Source organism: Ostrinia nubilalis, chromosome Z (genome assembly GCF_963855985.1).
Source record: "Ostrinia nubilalis chromosome Z, ilOstNubi1.1, whole genome shotgun sequence".
In the NCBI taxonomy this organism is placed as follows: Eukaryota; Metazoa; Arthropoda; class Insecta; order Lepidoptera; family Crambidae; genus Ostrinia; species Ostrinia nubilalis.
The window spans coordinates 26,015,408-26,038,594 of NC_087119.1; the positions used below are offsets into that span (position 1 = coordinate 26,015,408).

Genomic DNA, 23,187 nt, shown 5'->3' on the forward strand with positions numbered 1-23,187 from the left:
GCTAGTTCAAATTCAGTTTTACACATCCAAAATATAGCATTCTCTACCGCGACTGCCAGAAGTCAGTGGCCTAATTCACGTATTTTGTAAAAGTGAAAATGTTGTTAATGTTTAGAAGTCGTCCTATTGAAAAACAGTCTTAAATCCGTATTCACGTGTCATTTCGATAAAACGATTACTCGATAGGATCACAACTCAGCGATTTGTCATTTTTTTGGAGTTTTCACTGGCATCCGATACCAAAGTGAATACCTTGGAGGCACGATCGAATACGCATAAAAACGAAATCGAAACAAAATCGGGCGATTAATACGTTAATACGAAAAGTGACTTCAGCGATCAAATCGCTTTCATCTCGTTGAAATTTTGATACGTGAATTAGGCCACAGGTCACTGGCTAAAATAGACTAAGAGCTAGTGAACGCCAGACCTACGTCATTTTATAAAAGCTGAAAGTTTCTCAGCGTATGCTCCCAATATAGGATAGAATGTTGGTGAATCATGAAGTTTGGGTCATCGTGGCTTTGGCAGCTATCCTAAAAAACTGTCTTGCAAGGAGTTGGAACTGTTAAAACTGTCTGGCTGATGAGGAAACTACTTCTAATTATTGCCCTAATCTATACTTATAATAAATATGTAGAGAGGTCAATTCTGTACATGAAATATATTTACAAAATAACTATCAGGGCGTGATTAGTGATCGATACTGATGCCAAAAATGCAATCAGTAAAATTTTTGTCTGTCTGTCTGTATGTTCCTTATAGAAACAAAAACTGCTCGACGGATTTTAACGAAACTTGGTACAATTATTCTTCATACTCCTGGGCAGGTTATAGGATACTTAGGAACGGGAATTAGCGGGACAATCCTTGTATGAAAAATCTAAACCGCTTAAGTTAGACGCTTGAAATTTGGCATGCAGGTACCTTAGTAAACTTAAAGCTTAGTTACAACAGGATATTGCAAAATTCCCATGGGAACGGGAGTTAGCGGGAAAAAACATTTGTATGAAAAAATCTAAACCGCGTAAGATAGATGAAGGAGGTAAAACGGGATCCACGCGTACGAAGTCGCGGGCGGCCGCTAGTATTTTATATAAAAATCAGCTTTTATCGTTAAAAGTAAGCCTAACTTTATCGTAAGTCTATAACAACAGTCATCCTCCACAGATGTTCAGCCAGAACAGCGGCAACGTTCTCCGTTCGCTCGGCCCAGTGCTGGGCGTGACGGTGCCCACGCTTCACCTCGGCATGGTGTTCTCGACCAGTTGCTGGCACCGCGACCCGCACGGCTTGCCCTGGGTCGAATACATGCACCAGGGGCCAGGGAAGATATGGTCAGTCCTGCGGTGATATTTTACGCCCGTCTCCCATATTATTATTCAATCCTTGTCCAAATCCGGATTTCAACTGTCAAATTTAATTTAGTTTTAGATTAAACTAGCTGACCCGGCGAACTTTGTTCCGCCTTAATGGCAATAAATAACGGGATAAAAAGTATCCTATGTCCTTCTCCTGGCTCTAAACTACCTCCCTGACAATTTTCAGCTAAATCGGTTCAGCCGTTCTTGAGTTATAAGCGAAGTAACTAACACGACTTTCTTTTATATATATAGATATCTACAATTTTCGATGCGTTTACACTTTAATATTGTTTAAAGGCTGGTTTTTCTATCGTCAGTATCTTATAACTGAAGAATAACCTTGTCATTTTGATATATTTCCCATATTAAAACTGTCAATGTGCCAAACTTATTCTTCAGTTAAAAGTTATCCGACATTGAAAAATTAGCCTTAAATAGTTTTATAAACAATATGAAAATGTAAAAACATCGAAAACAGCAGATATTTTGACCAAAAACATATTGAAAACAGTTGACGGATTAGAATTGAATATAGAAAACCAGCATTAATGTTTTTGTTGGCTAGGGTAACAACACAAATTGATATTTCTAATTTGAATTCCAATTTAATGTTCAAATGACTTCAAAATCATCTTATCGATTAAAATCCTCGTGTCTTAAAATCACCCTTTCACTACCCTTCATTCCTTTTCTACATTACGTAAAAATATTCTATTATGATTTCACATACAAATTCCAACTTTTTAACAGTGTGATTTTGATGCAAATTAGCGCCTATCACAATATTAGACGCTAATTCTGATTTTATAATCCATGCACTGCACAGGTACGGAATCCCCGACGAGCTCAGCGCGGAGTTCCGGAAGGCAGTCGAGACATTATGCCCGACCTCATGTCAGAACAAATCAATATGGCTGCCGTCTGACATCACCATGATACCGCCGCCATTGCTGCACGCCGCACGCGTGCCGCTTTCGCGCGTGGTACAAAACCCCGGCGAGTTCATAGTGGTCTGCCCCAAAGCGTATTCTTCGTCTATAGCGACGGGGTACACTGAATCTGAAAGCGTGTACTTCGCGCCCACTCAATGGCTTACGGATGTCACAGCTGTTTTCCAGGTTAGTCTATACTAATATTATAAAGCTGAATAGTTTGTTTGTTTGTTTACTTGAACGCGCTAATCTCAGGAACTACCGGTCCGATTTGAAAAAATATTTCAGTGTTAGATAGCCCATTTATTGAGGAAGGCTATAGGCTATATACCATTACGCTACGAGTAATAGGTGCAGAGCAAAATGAAAAATATTGCGAAAACGGGATTTCACGCGTACGAAGTCGCGGGCACAGCTAGTATCAAATTCAAATACAAAAATCTTTATTGTGAATCATAGGTGTTAAGTTGTGAAGCGATGGTCCAAAAAGGGTTCTACAACAGCTGTTCTCACCGCAGGAACTCCGCGCCAGCTGCGAGCCGACCATGTTTTCTCTGGAGCAGCTGCTTCTAGCGGTGGCGCTGGACGAACGCGTGCCCGCGCACGTGTTAGCTGGCGTGCACGCAAACTTGCGCGATGTGGTCTCCACAGAGCTGGCACGCCGCGACCAGCTCATGAAGTACGGCGTTGAGCTGGCTACGCCTGAGGTAAGTGACGTCACCAGTACGGCTAAAGCCCGGTCCGTGAGCACGTAGAATTTTGTCCAATGACCCCTAGCTACCCATCCTTATCGCTCGCGCGTAATTATATTGCTGTCGCGACTGTGCGACTGGCACCCGCAGTGAGTGTGCGAGCGCGATAGCAACATTACGCGCGAGCGATAAGGATGGGTTGGAAGGGTCATTGGACAAAATTCTACGTGCTTACGGACCAGACTATAGCGCGAAAAACTTTCGAGTTCAAATCGTTTGCGTACTCGAAACGCCATCAAAAGATTTAGTAAGAAAACTACAATAGCGCCCTTGTGAACGTGTCGTAAAGTGAACTTAGTATGAGATGTGGTTGCACTAAACTTATTTTGAGAATCAAAATTGTCACGTTATCGTTTAATTCGAAGATTGAGTATCGAATTTTATCGAATACGCAAACGATTCGAAGACGAAAGTTGTTCATGCTACCTCTAGCAACAGGACACGACATCGTCAGGTCCACAGATCACAGAAACTAAAAGAAGTATATCTTCAATACAAATATGTTTTATAACTACTTGAAGTAGATAACTAAAACTCCATCATCATCATCATCTCAGCCACAGGACTTCCACTGTTGAACATAGGCCTCCCCCAATGCTTTCCATGCTGCCCGGTTGGTAGCGGCCTGCGTCCAGCGCCTTCCTGCTACCTTTATGATGTCGTCGGTCCACCTTGTGGGTGGACGTCACACGCTGCGTTTTCCGATACGCGGCCTCCACTCCAGAACCTTGCTGCCCCATCGGCCGTACTATGTGCCCTGCCCATTGCCACTTCAGCTTGCTAATCCGTCGGGCTATGTCAGCGACTTTTCGTTTACGGATCTCCTCATTTCTGATTGGATCTCGTAGAGATACACCGAGCATAGCCCTCTCCATAGCACGCTGTGCAACTTTGAGCTTCTGTATAAGGCCTCGTTTCAGCCAAATGACGTCCACTGCTGGACAAAGGCCTCCCCCAAGGTTTTCCACAATGTACGGTCCTGCGCTGCCCGCATCCACGCTCTGCCCGCGACCTTTACCAGATCGTCGGTCCACCTAGTAGGAGGCCTGCCCACGCTATATAATATCGATGGCTCCTACGTATAAGGGCGAAACTGCCGCTTACGCCTTTTTCCAATTATTTAAGCAATGATTTCACTTTGCTCTAATCTATAACATCAGTAAGAAAAAAAAATTTTTTTTCCATTAGATACAAAATAAAATTTTAGGCAAATAGGCGTATGTGCAAAACTACGCCACGTATAAAGCCCAATCATACGATTTGTCAATCTATACGAGTAGTTGCTTACATAAACATATATTTTTTATAATCCAAATCTTAAATAAAGCCATGAAAATATTTAGCAAATTGTTTTATTTATAAATTCGTCGTTTCAGCCAAATGACGTCCACTGCTGGACAAAGGCCTCCCCCAAGGTTTTCCACAATGAACGGTCCTGCGCTGCCCGCATCCAGGCTCTTCCCGCGACCTTTACCAGATCGTCGGTCCACCTAGTAGGAGGCCTGCCCACGCTACGTTTTCCAGCCCGTGGTCGCCACTCGAGAACTTTCCTGCCCCAACGGCCATCGTCTCTACGAGCTATGTGCCCCGCCCACTGCCACTTGATTTTAGCAATTCTGCGAGCTATGTCGGTTACTTTGGTTCTCCTACGGATCTCCTCATTTCTGATTCGATCACGCAGGGAAACTCCGAGCATAGCCCGCTCCATCGCCCTTTGGGTGACCTTGAGCCTTCTTATGAGGCCCATAGTAAGCGACCACGTTTCGGATCCATATGTCAACACTGGCAACACACACTGCTCGAAGACTTTCGTCTTGAGACACTGCGGTATTTCGGACATGAGTATATGGCGAAGCTTCCCGAACGCTGCCCATCCGAGTTGGATTCGACGATTGACCTCTTTCTCGAAGTTGGACCTACCTAACTGGACTGTTTGTCCCAGGTATACATAATTGTCGACAACTTCGAGTGTAGAGTCTCCAACCTTCAGAGGAGTGGGTGCAACACGGACATTAGACATGATTTTTGTCTTGTCCATGTTCATTCTGAGGCCCACTTGTTGAGAGGCTCTACTGAGGCCATCGAGCATTGTGCCTAGATCCTCCAAGGTCTCAGCCATGACTACGATATCGTCCGCGAATCGAAGGTGGGTGATGTACTCGTCGTTGATATTTATGCCAAATCCGTTCCAGTCCAGAAGCTTGAAGACATCTTCCAGGGCGGTGGTAAACAGTTTTGGAGATATGACGTCTCCCTGTCTTACCCCTCGCTGCAACTGGATAGGTTTCGAATCCCGATCCTGGAGGCGGACCGACATTGTGGCGTTTTTGTACAAACCCCTCAACACTTCGATATATCGATAGTCAATTTGGCACCTTTGGAGAGACTGTAGCACTGCCCAGGTCTCGACCGAATCGAAGGCTTTCTCATAATCCACAAACGCCAGGCAAAGTGGTTGATTATACTCCTCGGTCTTCTGTATAATCTGCCTTAGCGTATGTATGTGGTCTATGGTACTAAAGCCTTTTCGGAAACCGGCTTGTTCGGGAGGCTGGAAGTCGTCGAGCCTGCGAGCGAGACGATTCGTAATGACTCTTGAAAACAGCTTGTAGACATGGCTCAGAAGTGAGATGGGTCTATAATTCTTCAATAAGGTTTTGTCACCTTTTTTGAAGAAGAGTACCACCACACTTCTGTGCCATGTCGTAGGCGTTTTTCCTTCGAGGATGACGGAATTGAACAGCTTCTGAAGAGCCCTCAGTACCGGCGTTCCGCCTGCCTTCAAAAGCTCAGCCGTGATTCCATCATCACCCGGTGCCTTGTTGTTCTTCAGCTGTTTGAGAGCCATTCTAATCTCGTACAGACTGACGTCCGGGATATCTTCGGTATAGTGTCGGGTCAGTCTAGCTCTTGGGTCTTCGGCTAGATTTGTGACAGGTGCACGTACACTCGTGTATAATTGTCCGTAGAACTTCTCGACCTCTTCCAATATCTCCGGCCCCGACGAAATGGCTCTGCCATCCTCTGTCTTCAGCTTGGTCAGTTGACTTTGGCCAACAGACAGATCTCTTGCGAACACTTTAGAGATTTAGATTTATAAATTATGACACATTATAATAGTTATTTAATTTTTAGCGTTAAGAGTCGCAACTCAAACTAATTTGAAAATTATAAATAACTTGAAAAAATTGAACTGCCTAAGGCATCGTGGGTTCAATTCCCGCCTTAGGCAATTCGATTTTTTCAAGTTATTTATATTTTTTAAAAATATGACACATTATGTTAAAAGACCTAACTAAATCTCGAGCACAGTATATGGGCGTATTTGCGTTAAAACGTAAAACGGTACATTAAACGACTTTTTCTAACTGATTTATTATTGATATAGCACATGATAACAATTAAAATAATTACATGCATAAATAAAGAGAGTAATCGCTTAAAATATTATATTAACGTTGTCATTTAAGTCTCTTTACGTTGAACAATATACATGAAATTATAGAAATATGCCGACGTAAAAGGGCAATGCGTAAAATCTCAAAATATATAAGAAAAATATAAAAATTGATAACAGCAGTAGCAAAAGCATTACATGTTAAGGCTAAATGTGAAATTTCATTAAATTCGTTTTAGTAGGTCAGAAGATATGACCCAAAAATATGGTTCTGGCCACTAAAATGGCTCTCCTGTAAAATTTACTTTTTTCACTTACGCCAGTATACGTAGGAGCCATCGATATATGTATAAGGCCTATAGTGAGATAACTAAAACTCCAGCCGTGTTCAAATAATGTATTTGTCCTGCAGCAATACCGGCTGATGAACTGCAACCAGGCGCGGAAGCGACCGGCCGGTGCGTGGAACGTTCGCGAGCAAGACGAGTGCGAGATTTGCCGCACGACGCTGTATCTCTCGAAGGTAGTACCAGGCCTGTTCATCTCCGCGAGTTTACATCGAAAACAAAACACGCACGATTGCCCCCTACAAGAGTACTATTCGACAAGGCCTCACATACGAGCGAACATTGACTCACGCACGCGTATTCTTGTGTATGATGGAAAAAAATAAAGAAAATGGTGTACTAAATACTGTGCAGTATTTAACTGCCTAAATAATAATAAAAACACAGAATGTACTTTTTTAAGTTGCCTCAAGACACTGAGAGGTAAATAAGTAGTTAATATTATTCATGATAATTCATGCTAAATCATGTATTTCCTCCGCCATTTTCTGCAGATTGGCACCTCACGTCACATCATTTTACCGAAGTCAGCCCTATAGCTTCGGCGCAGTACCGATCACTGACGTTTGTCAACAAAACTTCTGACAAACTTGCTTGACTCTTGAGACAAGCTAAATTACACCATATTGTTAATGACATTGAGCATACATTTTTTTAAATACCTTCGCGAAGTAAAACTTCTGTACGTAGTACTTATTATTATTCTGTGGTAGTACTTATTATTATTCTGTGGTAGTACAAAGTATAGCCTGACCAGGAACATAAAAACCCTCGCCATGTTGCGGAAAACTAATGGTACTAATTTCTTTTAATGGCAACAATAACTGAAAACTTCATTGACATGTCACCTTGCATGTCAGTCTATTGTTGTCAAAGTGTAAACAAACTTTATTTTAAATGTGTGCAATTGATTTTGTGAATTAAATTGCTAAAATATTTTTATAGTCGTGAAAGAAAAGTGGTTCACAATGTGTTAATGTATTTGTCGAAGAGAAATACTAAGGGTTCGGACAATATTTTCATTGAATAATGTTTCCGACAAAGGTTGTCAAATTGACTGACATGTTTATCGTATAGTACAGTCCACTATGAAAATTAGCTGAAGTCTGTTTCAACTACCTATTTTAAAGTTTTTTGTCACTTTCTAAGTTTTGAATTTTATGGAATTGGGAAAGAAGTACCGAGTTTGAAGCGTTCATGAGCAGACATTGCAGTTGAATATTCAAGTTCTGAATTTGATTATTGATGAATAATAAAATAAATCCTACTAGCTCGATTGATGGTTTCATTTAATTTATTTAAACCAGGTTACCTTTAATCATATTTTTTCGTTAATTTATGAAAATATCAAATTAGCCCGTAATCCTGAATCCTGATACATAAATTTAGCCTATTAATTTAACACATGTACGACTGTACTCAGTGTTGCACTATCAAATGCAATTGACGCGCCTCTATGCCAGGGTTTTTATGTTCCTGGTCAGGCTATATACAGTAAAGGCACTAAAGTAGAGTCATTTTAATAAAGTACGGCCAACGAGAAGCGATACAAAAGGTCGATTCAACTTTCGAATTGACAATCTATTCTGTCTCTTCCCATCTTGTGTAATTTGTCGTAATGTCTCGTTCTCCCGCCAAAATATGTCAAAGTCAAACCATTAGGCTGGGTTGCACCATCTTACTTTAACTTTGACAACCGTCAAAAATCTGTCAAATTCCATACAAAAAGCACCGGTTATCTTCATAGTTACCGTTAAAGATAGGTGGTGCAACCCACCCCTACTATTCCAAATGACTGACATTGGGTTTGTTTTGTATCGCTTCTCGTTGGCCGTACTTTAGGTAACATTTGACGTCTGTCAGTTTTAGCTTCATAGTGAGGTGACCTGCTTAAAAACATCGATTAAAGTGAATGAATCGATACGGACTTCAAAAATATGTGAATTTTAAAAATCATCAGTCGAATCCCTGTCCAATTTATTTTTTTTCTTTCGTAAAGTTAGGAGCATGCCTTCACATTATAAAAACGCCGCTGCCGCGCTGCTGTCGCGCTTCTAACGCCCTAATGTGAAAGCGCTTTAATAATATTTTGTATAACAACTGAGTTAAGAGGTTGTATTTCTGCCAACTCATTTGACTAAGACCCAGAACAGACGGTGAAACGCAACTGCAACGAGACTGCAACTGCTCGTTACTTTTGAGTTGCATCTAAGTTTCTGCCATAGCGTCCGTTGAGAGACCACACATGACGCGACCAGTTTGAAACTTTCAGTTTCAGTTTCATTCATCAGAATCATCAGAAAGTTGCAGTTTCGTTGCAGTTGCGTTTCACCGTCTGTTCTGGGCCTAACTCTTGATCCCAAAGCTACCAATTTCCAGAGCAACATCGAGGTGTGTTGTGTTTTTGGAATTATTGTTTGTTAAAAAAGTACCCATTCTGCATAATTTGATGGTCGACCTATTTAAACATTTTTAAATGTAAAGTATCGTTTATGAAGCTATTACACTGTATAGGTGACGGGGCTGACGAGCAAGCGGTCGTCTCTCTGCCTGGAGCATGCTCTCCTGCTGTTAGACAAGGACAGAGAACGCTACTTACAAAGCGTGGATGGAGTGGTGGCTACCTTTTTCGTTCTGCACGCCGAGTTGGAAGACGCAGTGCGACGCGTCAAAGAGCGTATGGAGACTTAAAGCTACTTAAAAGTATTCGGTGTTTTATTGTCAATGGATTAAGTCACATTTTACTGTGTATCGGTATACCAAATTTAGAATCAGGTCATATAAGAGTAGTTTTAAAATCTTAAAGACTTATTAATATCGGGTGAAATTAATTTGTTGCTCAATTTTTTTTTTGTAATGTATTATTATTTTGACTTTGAACATAGTCTGACCATTATTATTTAGTTTGGTCGATATTTTTGTTTAACTGCCAATTAGAAACTTAGTCGTATTCATTATTTGAATTAGCTAGTGGACAAAATTTCTATTATTTGTCCGTTAGACAGACAATAAGAAAATATTGGACACGTATTTTTTCTTTTCTTTTAAAATTAAATAATAACAGTGCTCCATCAAGCTGAAACGGCGCGTGACGTCACGCCTAGTTAGATTTTTTACCTAGTAGTGATGTCACGTGAATTTTCAATAAAATATAATAGTGTAATTATTCGATTATGCAAAATAAATACGTGTCCAATATTTTTTTATTATCTTTCTGACGGAATAAATACAATTTAGATTCTCATACCCAGTCCACACCCCTAATGTGTAAATATAAAAAAAACTTACAAATCTGGCCGAATGTACCGTAAAATACAGGGTGACTATTTGTAAGGTACTTAGTGTACTATAGCTGCAGCATTAATTTAATGGCCATCCTGTATATACAAAGTCACTTCATCTTGCCATGTGAAATCTTAAGTTTTTTAGTTTATTGACTAATTGTATTTTTTGGATAGTACTTATACTTAACCCGTAGTTAATATGTAGTAAGTAACAGATTTCATTATTAACTAGTATGAAATTTGACTTTAAATCGTGTGTAGGTATTAGACTTATTATGTAATCATAAGGGCATGAAATAAAGAAAGTATATTTTTCCAATGAAATTCAAAAATGTAAAGAATCGGCTGATTTGAGCAGCTGAAATCAATGGCTTTAATAATACATGATGTACATTTTTGACACATGTAAAAATGTAGTTATACCAAAATTAGATATTACTGATGTTCTACTTATCCGAGTTACCAACCGCGCGGGCGTAAGCGTACATAAGCGTGACTGTAAGGCCCAGAACAGACGGTGAAACGTAACTGCAACGAAACTGCAACTGCTAGTTACTTTTGAGTTGCATCTAAGTTTCTGCCATAGCGTCCGTTGAGAGACCACACATGACGCGACCAGTTTGAAACTTTCAGTTTCAGTTTCATTCATAAGAATCATCAGAAAGTTGCAGTTTCGTTGCAGTTGCGTTTCACCGTCTGTTCTGGGCCTTAAACCACGCTCATACGGACCCACGGTCAAGCTAGTGTCATTAACAAACGGCGAGTATTCGATGCTTTATTTGGGCTAGTTATTGCCGCAGTCAAATGGATATAGTAGAACATCGCCAGTCTTAAATATTTGCGTTATTTCTAGCTTTTGCAACGTAGTTGAAGCGTATTAGGAATACATATACGTCAATTTGATGCTCAACGCCTAAACTCATGGTGCTAATGGACTATGTTCACTTGCAGTCATGTTCTATTGTAAGTCATTTTGATATGATATTATGATGCATCATTGTTGTATTTGTTAATTAACACTCTCACGAATTTCTGTTTTTATGATATCCTGAGTAATTTTAAATTTTCATATGCACCTTTGTCAACGAATATTGAAAAAAAAAGCTGCCTTACTTTTTGGTATTCATTTTAGTTTATTCTGAACATGCCAGTTAGACTGTCAAATTAGAGACACTGTCTTATTTTTTTATTACAGCTGTTCCTGTACTCGTAATTAAATTTCAACGTAACCTAAATTGTTATTAATTAGCCAATCCCTGCTTTCAAGAAGCTTAGCTTGAGCATGAGCTTAAATTATGAATGTATTACAGACTGCAAGTGGACAAAGGTGGGTCCTAAATTAAATGATATAAATGCCGATTTACACGTTTTAAGTAGTTAAGTAGGTAACTATATTTTAACTTCAAATTGCAAGTAATCACTTAAAATTAAGTTAAAATTTAGTTACCTACTTAACACGTGTAAATCAGCCTTTACATCATTGCAGAAAGTGTGTAACTTGATAGTAATGAAATTATGTAATTATTTCTTCTGACAGCTTTAATATAAAAAAAGCCAAAAATTTACATATTATCAACTAAATTTTTAGGTAGTGATTAGTATACTTTGCATTTGTATTACATAACTTATCATCTTCTCTAAAATGAAGTTAACTTATCATTTTGACGAGCTTGTTAGTGTATAATGTTTAAAATCAGTCCTGGGCGTCCTAACTTTTCAGATTGTATAAGTCAGGGGTGGCCAACTTGATTAGACATAAGATCTACTGTTTACTAACGAAACCCTGGGTGATCTACCACTTACATACTTCTTGAAATCTTAAATGAAACAGCATAGTTTAGGACACAATCATGTAGTATTTTTTGCCTTGCCACGATCGACTGGACTAATAGTCGCGATCGACCGATTGGCCACCCCTGGTATAAGTTATCCATCCAATAAGTTTATTATGTTAAGTATTTTTTTCATTTAAGTATAAAAATGTCGCATGCACTGGAATCGGGTTTGTTGCAATATTTCTCAATTTTCGTGTAACGTTGGTACAGTCAGCGTCAAATAGATCGAAGCGTCTAAGATAGCCAAAATGATCTGTTCAATATTATTGATTTTTTTCATAATCTATTTCAAACGACTGACTTCAAAGCGTACACGTGGGATGATGTTAGCTGAGACATTTAAGTTGAAATATTGTATGCCCTTATGAACAAAACATTATAAAACAAAGCAAGATAGACATAAAATATCTATTTGCTTCGTGCTAGCTCAGTTGCCTGATCGTAAAGTTAACATTTAAAACCCGCTTACAAATTGAATGATAAGCTTGTAGACTCGCCCATTGTCGACAATATAAATAAATGACAGCAGGTAGGGTACGTTGTAATGAAACCAAGAAATCCGTTCTTTTCAAAACTCGGAGCGGTCAGACTCGACTCGGGAGTTAACTTAAATGGGGCCATTTTTGGACATCCTTCCGGACGTTGCCAAGGCGAATACTGCAGAGCCAGTGGCTGTTAAATTTCTTATTGCAGAGTAGGTCACCTTGGTAACTACCCGTTACGGGGATTAGTTGTGAACCTTAGAGGGTACACCATCAAGTCGCCAAGACTTTTCGGCGCAAATGATTAATCTACTGTTTGATTTGTTTGAAACTATCTTGATCTCAGTATGCTAAACTCACTATGTTAAGTGCATTTAATTAAGTATATTTAGAGATTAAGATTAAACTTTAGGTTTATAATATATGTGTCTATAATAATATGTATATTTACATATTAGATGTTAGTAATAAATTGCTGTTTTGTACGGAGAATTTAACAAAATTCAATTTTCAAATTAGAAAAGAGTAATTTACTGTTGTTTTGAAGGAATTTATACTAATAAATTAATAATCAGCAATTTGATACTTTACCCCGTAATATAAGAATTAGTAAGACCAGCCTTAGGCAGTTCCCCCTGGCAGGGGATAAAAATTATTGTGATGTAGTTAATATGTGTTAATCTTTTTATATTAGGAAGGCACAACATAAAAATAACATGGATAATTAATGTAGAATACAAACACGGCACATCAAGTTACATAAAAGGTTGCAAAAGTGCGATTTTGCAGCAATGTGTAATCTGACGTGCTATCGACTGAACTTCAATTGTATTATAGTCTTAAAAATTACCATACTACCGAAACAGTAATCATATCAGTATTAATTTTTTTAATATACTAAAATAAGAAGCCATGCCAATTGAGAATGTTACTAGGTATGCAAAATCACTTGAAACCTATGTTACAGTTAAGCTTTTACATTTACAAATATATTAGTTTTTATTTCATTCAAAAATACCCAGTAGTTATGATTTTATAGGCATTCAAAGTTCGCTTAAATATTGAGTCCCGCCGACGGTCACGTGACCCCGTGTGACGTACATTCACAGCGTCCGCTCACAAGAAAACGGATTTAAACATACTTAAATATTTTTTTTTTGTAAATACAAACTTATTATACATATTAAGACCCAGACCCATCACAGAAATTAAAATTGAACCAAACCCAAACTTGATGCGATGGTGTCGTTTTATTGCGAATTACCTTCCAGCTCCATCATTAGACCCCGATTACTATATAGAATTAAAATACTCATCAATACAAAACGAACGAGCCCAAACTCGATGCATTTAAGTCGTTTTATTATAGAGTTCCTATGGCCACCTTCCAGCTCCATCATCAGATCAGCTCCATGTCATCATAATATTGCATGGTCATCCAAATCACATGTGTTTGCGAAATTTCAGCTTAATCGGTTGCCTGGAAGTGGGTCTTAATTCAGCTTGCAAGATTCCACCCATACAAATATGAGCCAGTCGTTGTAATATGACGTCACGCGCATAAAATGGCGGGCCGGCCGCCACCCGCACTTTTAAAATTCAATATCTTGGAAACTAATTGACGTATCGAAATAATTCTTTCACGTGTATTTTTTATTTTTAACAGAGAATACAGAAAGCTAAAAAACAAAATTAGTGAACATTCTTCAATATTATGTATTTTTATGGTTTAGTTCTAATTATACCTCCATTTACTTGTTGTCTTATGATGACATTGTTTTGCACCTAAATATTTGTATTATATTTATCATCTAAATATTTGTATTGTAGTAATAATCAGCATAAAATTATCAATCTTTCTATAAATATGGGTCCATGTTTAACATGGAATAATTTGAGATACCTAGTGAAGAAGCATACTTTACTCATAAAGACTGATTTACACGTATTAAGTAGTGAACAAAATTTTTTACTTAATTTTAAGGCCGGGTAGCAGAGAAAATGGCGAAAATGAGGTTTTCATTTTTCATTTTTGAGGTACTAAACAGTAAAATTAAAGGCTAAGATTTTTATTGGGCATAGTTGAGGATATTTTCTAGGGCTATTAACGGATGGAAACACGATTTGATGAAGTTGACTCGATAGAATAAATTCCCAAAGTTACCTCTATTCGTTTTCTATTTATGGTTTTATTTTTAGAATAAGCGATTTGAGATTCTAAATCCTTTACTAAACTAAAGTTCAGAAATAACTTGAGGGCTTTTAACGGATGAAATTTTTATATTGCGTCTTATTTAGTTACTATGTTAAAAAATGTGGAAAAAATCGTCCATGACGGCTTGGACAATCTCAATCAGTCGCGCGGTGGCGCTTACGGAGGACGGACGCGTGTCCGTTTTTTGGCCGTGACAGTTCGCGATTTGTCAATATTTTTGACAATGATGACTTTGATGAGTCACAGTATAATAATATCAGTGTTACTGGAGAAAGCTTAAATTTTTGATAATTAAGAATTATCAATTTTGTCTACCAATTGAAATTTAAATCGTTCGCATCCTTTTCAACGAAGACTCTACTCATGATACATAAGTACATTCCTCAAATATGAGACAAAACCAATGAGTTAACATTACATTTTAATAGTACCTACATACAATCGTCTTACACTCTTTAGAAGAGCACACTGACACAAATAAATAATAAAAAATACTGTCTAAGGTCTGTAGCTAAAGGTCTGTAGCTAAAGGTCTACGCTGCAAGATGGAAGAATCTTCTAACCAAAAAGATGGCAGATGCAGCAGATGTCAACGGATTTAAAACTGGAGTTGATGTGACTCCTTGTAGACTTGAGTGTCTAGAGCGTCCCTTCCTCCACCATGCGTAAGAATGTTTCAAAAATACTGTCTAAGGTCTGTAGCTAAAGGTCTAAGCTGCAAGATAGAAGAATCTTCTAGCCAAAAAGATGGCAGATGCAGCAGATGTCAACGGATTTAAAACTTGGAGTTCATGTGACTCCTATCCATGTATTTAGTTCCGGGATAGAACGACTTTCAAAAAGAAATTTTGCCAGGGTAATGTTTGAAACGTTACCCCAGCAAAATCTGTTTTTTCCTAATAACTTTAAAACTATAATTTGAACGAATTTTGCTATTAGTGGACAAATTTCTGCTCACGATGGACTAATACTCTCTCGACTCTCTAAAGCACAACATTTATAAAAAATTTGAGGCGGTAATGCACTCCAGGTAACCGTGTGTGATGCTCATTGCTCATACTGATTTTCGATACAGAGCCCCGTACATACGTTATACATAAATTATGGAAAGAAAACACCCAGACCAATACAAACAAATATGTATGCAATTTTAGTATGATATTTTTATTTGTTAATAAACAAAAAGACTGAACATAATTGATGCGTATACTGATTAATGTAATTAACCTCATGCAAAGTTTCGTGAATTGCAACAACTATAATTTATTATCCAAGCTCTAAATAATCAATAAAAATTTCCAATCGCTCAAGCTCCCGAGGATCTACCGATAGGTCGGGTGACGTAATCTTGAAATTCTTTTAGCCGGCGCGGAACTTCCGGAAGGTCGGGTGACGCCACGCCTCTTTGAACCGTGTTTACTTTGGCAGTTATATTCTATATTTATTCGATTCTAAAACATTCCCAAAAATTTTGAAAGTTGTTTTAATTTGTATCACTTGGATATGATTTGTATTAGAAAGTGCTGTGAGTGTGACGCTTGAATGGAAGGAAGTCAACCTAACCTAACCAACTGCGTATTTCTATACTGTGTAGCCGCGAGAGCTCTTTGGCGCGCTGTCTTCGGCGAAGTATTGCGCGCGCAGATTTTGACAGCGCGAAATACCTACTTTAGCAGAAATACCAAGCCTTAAGTGACTAATTGCATGTAAACACAATTTAGTAGCAAGTTAAAATTTAGTAACTAAATTTTAAGTAGCAATTTCTGTTTACATTCAATTTAATCACTTAAAATTAAGTTAAAATTTAGTTACCTACTTAACTACTTAATGCGTGTAAATCAGCCTTATGCGACATAAGATTTTGGGAACCTAATGGAAGTAAAACAAAGAGATCACGTGGTAACTAGCTCATTCATTATGATTCTCATAAAGAATACCATCAAGATATAGTCAAAGGTATTAATTTAATTTATCAATATATTCCCTCCATAGACCTCCCAAGTATGATTTGCGTAATATTCATGTTATTTAAATGTTGTGTCGTAACACGTCTTAATGCATGGAATATTATGGCTCAAGCTGTGGTATTACAAGTGTTCTGACGTCACTTACTTTAGTTACTTAGTATTGTATTAATTAAGAATTCGTAATGCTACACCAACAATTTGTATTAGAGTAGGCTCACACCGTTGATTTTTAGGGTGCAGTCCTGTTGTCCCCCCTGGTTGGCCCCCCTGGGGGAGCCAACAGGATTTCGAAATCCTGTTGTCCCCCCTGGCTAGGGGAGACAACAGGACTGGATTTTCAATCAATGATTTGAGGACTGTTGTCCCCCCTGGCAAATATTGAGTATTTAGAAGCCATATATTTTTATAACTTTTAAGATGAACTGAAAATGGAGTACCTGACTGAATGCCATACTTATTGCCAAACTAAATACCTAAACGTATGTCAAATAATAATTAACATTTTGTTAACGAAAAAAATATAAGTAGGTAGTTGGTACCGGTACTATTTCTGACTATTCCAAAATCTGATTTACTTGCTTTTAAAAAAATCTTAATGAATTATCCCTACTAAATAATATTAAGTAAATGCGAAAAACTTTATCTGTCTGTCTGTTACGAATTCACGCCTAAACCATTGAACCGATTTTGATATTTGGTAAAGAGATAGTTTTGAGTCCCGGGAAAGGACGTGGGATAGTTTTTATGCCAGTTTTTGAAACAGGAAGGCGCTCTTATATTTTTTTCTGTGACAGACAAAATTTTACGCAGACAAAACCGTGCGCAAAAGCTAAGTTAAAGGTATGCTATTCACATGTATAAAAAATATTATCTTCTGTAAAGTTTACTAAAAATCCGTTTAGTAGTTTTTATATACGTGAAAGAGTATCAAACATCCATACTCACAAACTTTGACATTTATAATATTAGTAGATAGGACGCTAAAACTGCACAATTTTAAATTAATCATAATATTCAACACTTGCTCAGTGATTCAACTAGCGGCAGCCCGCGACTTCGTATGCGTGGAGTCCGTTTTACCCCCTTATGTGTGGAATTTCGTAAAATCCTATTATATTCTTCGTATTATTTCATATCCTTAAACCTAAATAGTTAAATAAAATCCGTTCTTGGCAGATGTCTACACTCCATAAGGAACCTACCTGCCATATTTCAAGTTTGTAGGTGTCAGTATCGGCACCAACACCTTATTTTTTTCGTTATCAAAATGGTAATTATTATTTAACAAACGGTTATTCAGTTTGGCAATTTGGCATTCAGTCAAGTACTTCCAGTATTTCAAAAATTAAGGTATAAAAATATATGGCTTTTAAATCATGTTTGCCAGGGGGGACAACAGTCCTCAAATCATTGATTAAAAATCTAGTCCTGTTGTCTCCCCTAGCCTGGGGGGACAACAGGATTTCGAAATCCTGTTGGCTCCCCCAGGGGGGCCAACCAGGGGGGACAACAGGACTGCACCATTTTTAGTTGGCCCGATTTTAATTTGATGAAGAATCGGCCAAATCGAATCGGCGTAGTGTGCGCACTCCCATACATGCCCATACTGATCAACTGCTCGACTAAACTACTGAAAAATCAACGGTGTGCGCTTACTCTTACTGTGTTATACAGTAAAACTGATTACTTTTTGCCATGAAGTTTAATTTTGTCGACCAATCGTTTTCTATTTTATGTAATATGGCCAAGTCGCAAGAACACTTTATGTTAGGCATATCGGCCCTAAGGTATTTTTTGTATTCACGTAGTAACTAATCGTCAGTCTTTAGAAATAAGAACAAGCATGAGATTAAATCAATGTGTCGTCTAAAATTTGTTGTTTCTGTTATACATCCTGGTTTATCTATGAAGTGAGAATAAAACTGACTAAAATAGGGTCTATTCCGCATATCCCTACCGACATAATATCCGCACTGGTAGGGATAATTCATACCAATATTGGTACAGTCAGCGTCAGACAGATCGAAGCGTCTAAAATGATCTGATAAGCAAGGATCACCCAATCAATCCACATGCACATTGCATTGTTTTCTTTCGAAGTCGACAGTGAATCCCAACTAATATTATAAATGCGAAAGTAACTCTGTCTGTCTGTCTGTCTGTCTGTTACGCTTTCCCGCTTAAACCTCGCAACCGATTTTGATGAAATTTGGCATAGAGATAGTTTGAGTCCCGGGAAAGAACATAGGATAGTTTTTATCCCGGTTTTTGAAACAGGGACGCGCGCGATAAAGTTTTTCTGTGACAGACAAAATTCCACGCGGGCGAAGCCGCGGGCGGAAAGCTAGTGTGATAATAAAGGCCTATTCAGACCTAAGCGGTATTCGCTACCGTCTGCGGCAGAGAAAACCCAGTGGGTATGCGGTAATAATACTGTTCAGACCTAAGCGGTATTCGCTACCATCTGCCATGTACCTCTACCCACGGCGGCAGCGAATATCGCTCAGGTCGCTCTAGCCGCGATACTTGATACTAAATACCTGAGCGAAACCCGCGCGGTATGTACCTCTACCCACAGCGGCAGCGAATATCGCTCAGGATTGAATAGACCTTTAATGTGATGTGATGTGTCCCCTATTCCACCTATCTATGGCCATCCCGCCTCGGTGGGAGGAGTGGAACGAGTAGGAGGGTTCTTGCTTACTAGGCTTGGCTCTGCTTTTTGGCAGCAACACAGCATATAAAACAGCGCCCTCTTTCTCAGAATTGACGAACTAGCTTCTAAAGCAAAACCAAAAAGCACATACATTTTCCATGTGGTTGTATAAAAATTTACGTAGAGCCAACGCCCTCATGTATGTAAGCGAAGAAATAATTTAATAGGTATTCTGTAATTTAAAATCACACAACAGACACAGACATCCATATAACTAGCGCCCTCTTATTCGGATTCTAAATACTAACTTCTAGTGTAACAATTTAAAAGCACACTAATTTTGAAAATGTTTGCAGATAAGAATAAGAATAAGAATAAGAATATTTTTATTGATGTAATACACTGTAACATTTTATATTGAAACCCTGGCTCCTAAACTAGTGTAAACTGTATTTCAGGAGCCAGTGTCTTCCCAATAGGTGAATACAGACAGTTGTTAATATATATATTACACATCTCAAAGTACATAATAATTACTCGATTTTTTATTTTATTTCTTATTATGGTGAAGTTAAATTAAATTTAGCAACCCAGTGTGTGTGTGTATGGTGTGGTGTGATGTGGTGTGGTGTGGTATAGTGTGTGATGTGGTGTGGAGTGTATGTAAGTGTATAGGTATAGATTAGTATGTGTGTGTTGTTATTGATATCTAGCGCAAGGGTATTAGTAAATCTTCAATATCATGTGGATCACACTGTAGTAGATATTTAGCAACTAAGTTTTTATATGTATTATTGTTTATACTTCCGTCAATCTTAAGTTTGGTGTTAATTTTAGAATAGAGCGTTGGTGCCATAAGTGAATTTAACGCCCTCTTGAAGATAAACGAAGAAATATCTTTTATTATTATTTTTAAATATCACAACAGATGTCGCTCGGCTATATAGTGACCTATATTTTACACAGCTCCTGACGAAATCATCCGCCATTTTGTGTTTGTGTTGATCATGCATGGGCGAAAAGTGGAACATGCATGACCATCAGGCTATGCATGAAACTTTGATTTCGCCCCGGTCGACTTCATTCGGGAATCAAATCCAGGATACAAGTAGGTTCCTCTTCAGCGAGAGAACTTACAGCCCTTTAGCTACTAAAACACAGTAAAGATGGAAAATATTATCTTATCAACCAGTTTTATTTTAATTTTGTTTTGTACTGATGAGAGATTATGACAGCCTTCCTTGGCGAGATATAACACTATTAAAGTGTTGAACTTACATTAGGTGTCGTACCCACCTGGGAATCGAACGCTGAACCGCCGACTCCGAGTCGAGAGAGTCAAGCTACTCGTACTTCCCTTACTATCTAACATTGGTCAAAGGAGGTGTGTAGGTGGGTTAGGTACTCAAATGAAAAACATGCGGCAAGCTGGGAACATTTTGTTTTATTGACCAACTAAGTACAACTTGTCCTATCAGTGACTTTGACAGGGGGCCACCTTCATTGGATTTATAGATGACCCACGCTGAACTGTCCCACCAAACTCAATGACAGGGGGGCGCTACCATCGTTCAACTATATGGTTTCCAACATGGCAAAAATCGGAACCAGCGATCCGGTATTGACGGTGGCGCCCCGCTGTAAATGTCATCGATAGGACAGTTCAGTATTTTGGAACTATATCTTTTCGAGCACTTTAGCGCTAGATGATTTCCAGCGTCCTAGGTTCATTGGATTCTTTCAGTGCAGTAATAGAAGGGTGTTTTTAGTTTTTTAAACAATTAATTAATGTTATTTAATAAATAGTGATTCAAGAGGGATATTTTTAAGTATAATAATAATACATACCTGTGCGAAGGAGGGGTGGGTCGCTAGTTATTAATAAGAAGAGTCAGTTTTTATCACAAAAATACTTTATTTCTATTAGTTTCGATACAATAATTTGGACAGTCCAGTCGATGCACACGTTCTACAATATTCACTTATAAATAACTGCAAATATTAATGCTCTCTTTATGTCAAAACTTTCAGATTTGGGTCACTGTTCAAGTTTCACCGCACAGTGTTTTATTTTGGCTTAGAAGCGGACATCCCTGTTTTATTAATTAAATCGTTAGATATTACTATTATGTATACAATTGATGAAGGAACTAGTAGTTGTATTTGTTTAGTTTCGAAGAAATATTCGATTATGTGATTTTATAAAAAAAACAGTTTTAGAAGCATATTTTCTAAAAAAATTACATTAAGTCAGAATTTTGTAAATAAATTTACTTATCACTATAACGTCTACCTTTATGCAAAAATAAATGGTTATTGCTGCAGTAATTTAGGAATTATTTAATAATTTATGATTTTCAGAAAACATTTTTTTCTCCGTTGTCCTAGAAAATTGGCAGCTATATTTACTTTATACTGATGCATGATATAATTATCTATAATACCTGAAAATATTACTTGCCTATCCCGTGGAAGTTGGATGATACGACTAGAAAAATTTGTCAAAAGTAATATTGACTAAGGCCATCGGTCAAAACCACTATTAACTGAAATGTGCAGTCAAAAGTGGTTTTGATCGATTATGAGTTTTGACTGCAACATATATATCGATGTTTCGAAAACGATAGGATTTCCAATAAGCCGCCACAGGGCCAACTCTATAATTATCAAACTCGACCAGACAAATTAATAATGGTAAAAGCAATGAATTTCAATAGTTATCTAACAAAGGCATTAAAACCGTATTGTTACGGACGGTATTTAAAAAACTAAAAAATATTTAGATGACAACCCTATTTACATATAAATCTTCTAAACTCATAGAAATTAAAATATCTTCCAACTTCCACGGGATAGGCAAGTAATATTTTCAGGTATTATAGATAATTATATCATGCATCAATATAAAGTAAATATAGCTGCCAATTTTCTAGGACAACGGAGAAAAAAATGTTTTCTGAAAATCATAAATCATTAAAATAAATAATTCCTAAATTACTGCAGCAATAACCATTTATTTTTGCATAAAGGTAGACGTTATAGTGATAGGTAAATTTATTTACAAAATTCTGACTTATTGCAATTTTTTTAGAAAATATGCTTCTAAAACTGTTTTTTTTATAAAATCACAATATCGAATATTTCTTCGAAACTAAGCAAATACAACTACTAGTTCCTTAATCAATTTTATACATAATAGTAATATCTAACGATTGAATTAATAAAACAGGGATGTCCGCTTCTAAGGGAAAATAAAAGACTGTGCACCGTTACTACATAGAACGAACAACTGTATTTAAATAAATATTCAATAGAAGTATTCTTACTAAGTAGTTTCAATAAATCTTCAAAATCTTCAGGTTTTGTAGTTATTACGTTATTACGTGACCCATAATCTTTTTTGTTGAAAATTATCTCTACATATTTTGAGTATAATTAATTTTAGGTAGGTATTCAATTAAAACTCAACTTTTATGGTCAGATAACCACTAAAATTACTGATATCCGGCCTTCTTCAGGGATCAGTTTTTGCCCCGTTTCGTTTTCTAGTGCAAAACTTGAATGCTGATACTTTTTAACTTTATTAATACTTTTATTTCTATATGTGAGTTTCCATTATAAATTATAAATTACTCACGACCACAAAATAACTAATCATCTACATACACTTACGTATTTACAAATAAGAGCTAAATCGTAATAAATAACATATCTCTGGATCGACACTTCAAGTTTGCCTGTTTAATGGCACATATTCATACGTTTTGTTACCGTTTCCATCAAACGAAAGTACGGACCGGTACTCGACTTGTACTTTAAAGTACCGGTTTTAAAAATACTTTGTACCATACGTAGGGTGAGCAAATCTAGGGTGTAAGTAGAGTTCCGGGGAGGCATGGCGGGTGATTGAGAGACAATATTATAATAACTAAAGCCCGGTCTGTGAGCACGTAGAA

General features: G+C 37.6%; 1 protein-coding gene across 1 annotated transcript in view; it reads left to right on the forward strand.

Annotated features, from left to right (window-relative positions):
• LOC135086977 (uncharacterized) overlaps positions 1-11,473 on the forward strand; it is a 47,777-nt gene extending 36,304 nt beyond the window's left edge. Inside the window, exons 22-26 of the mRNA XM_063981831.1 lie at positions 1,171-1,337; positions 2,191-2,482; positions 2,815-3,003; positions 6,858-6,968; positions 9,307-11,473. Coding sequence (XP_063837901.1) covers positions 1,171-1,337; positions 2,191-2,482; positions 2,815-3,003; positions 6,858-6,968; positions 9,307-9,483 — 936 coding nt within the window. The 3' untranslated portion in view covers positions 9,484-11,473. The remainder of the gene's footprint in view (positions 1-1,170; positions 1,338-2,190; positions 2,483-2,814; positions 3,004-6,857; positions 6,969-9,306) is intronic.
• Positions 11,474-23,187: the final 11,714 nt, after the last annotated feature.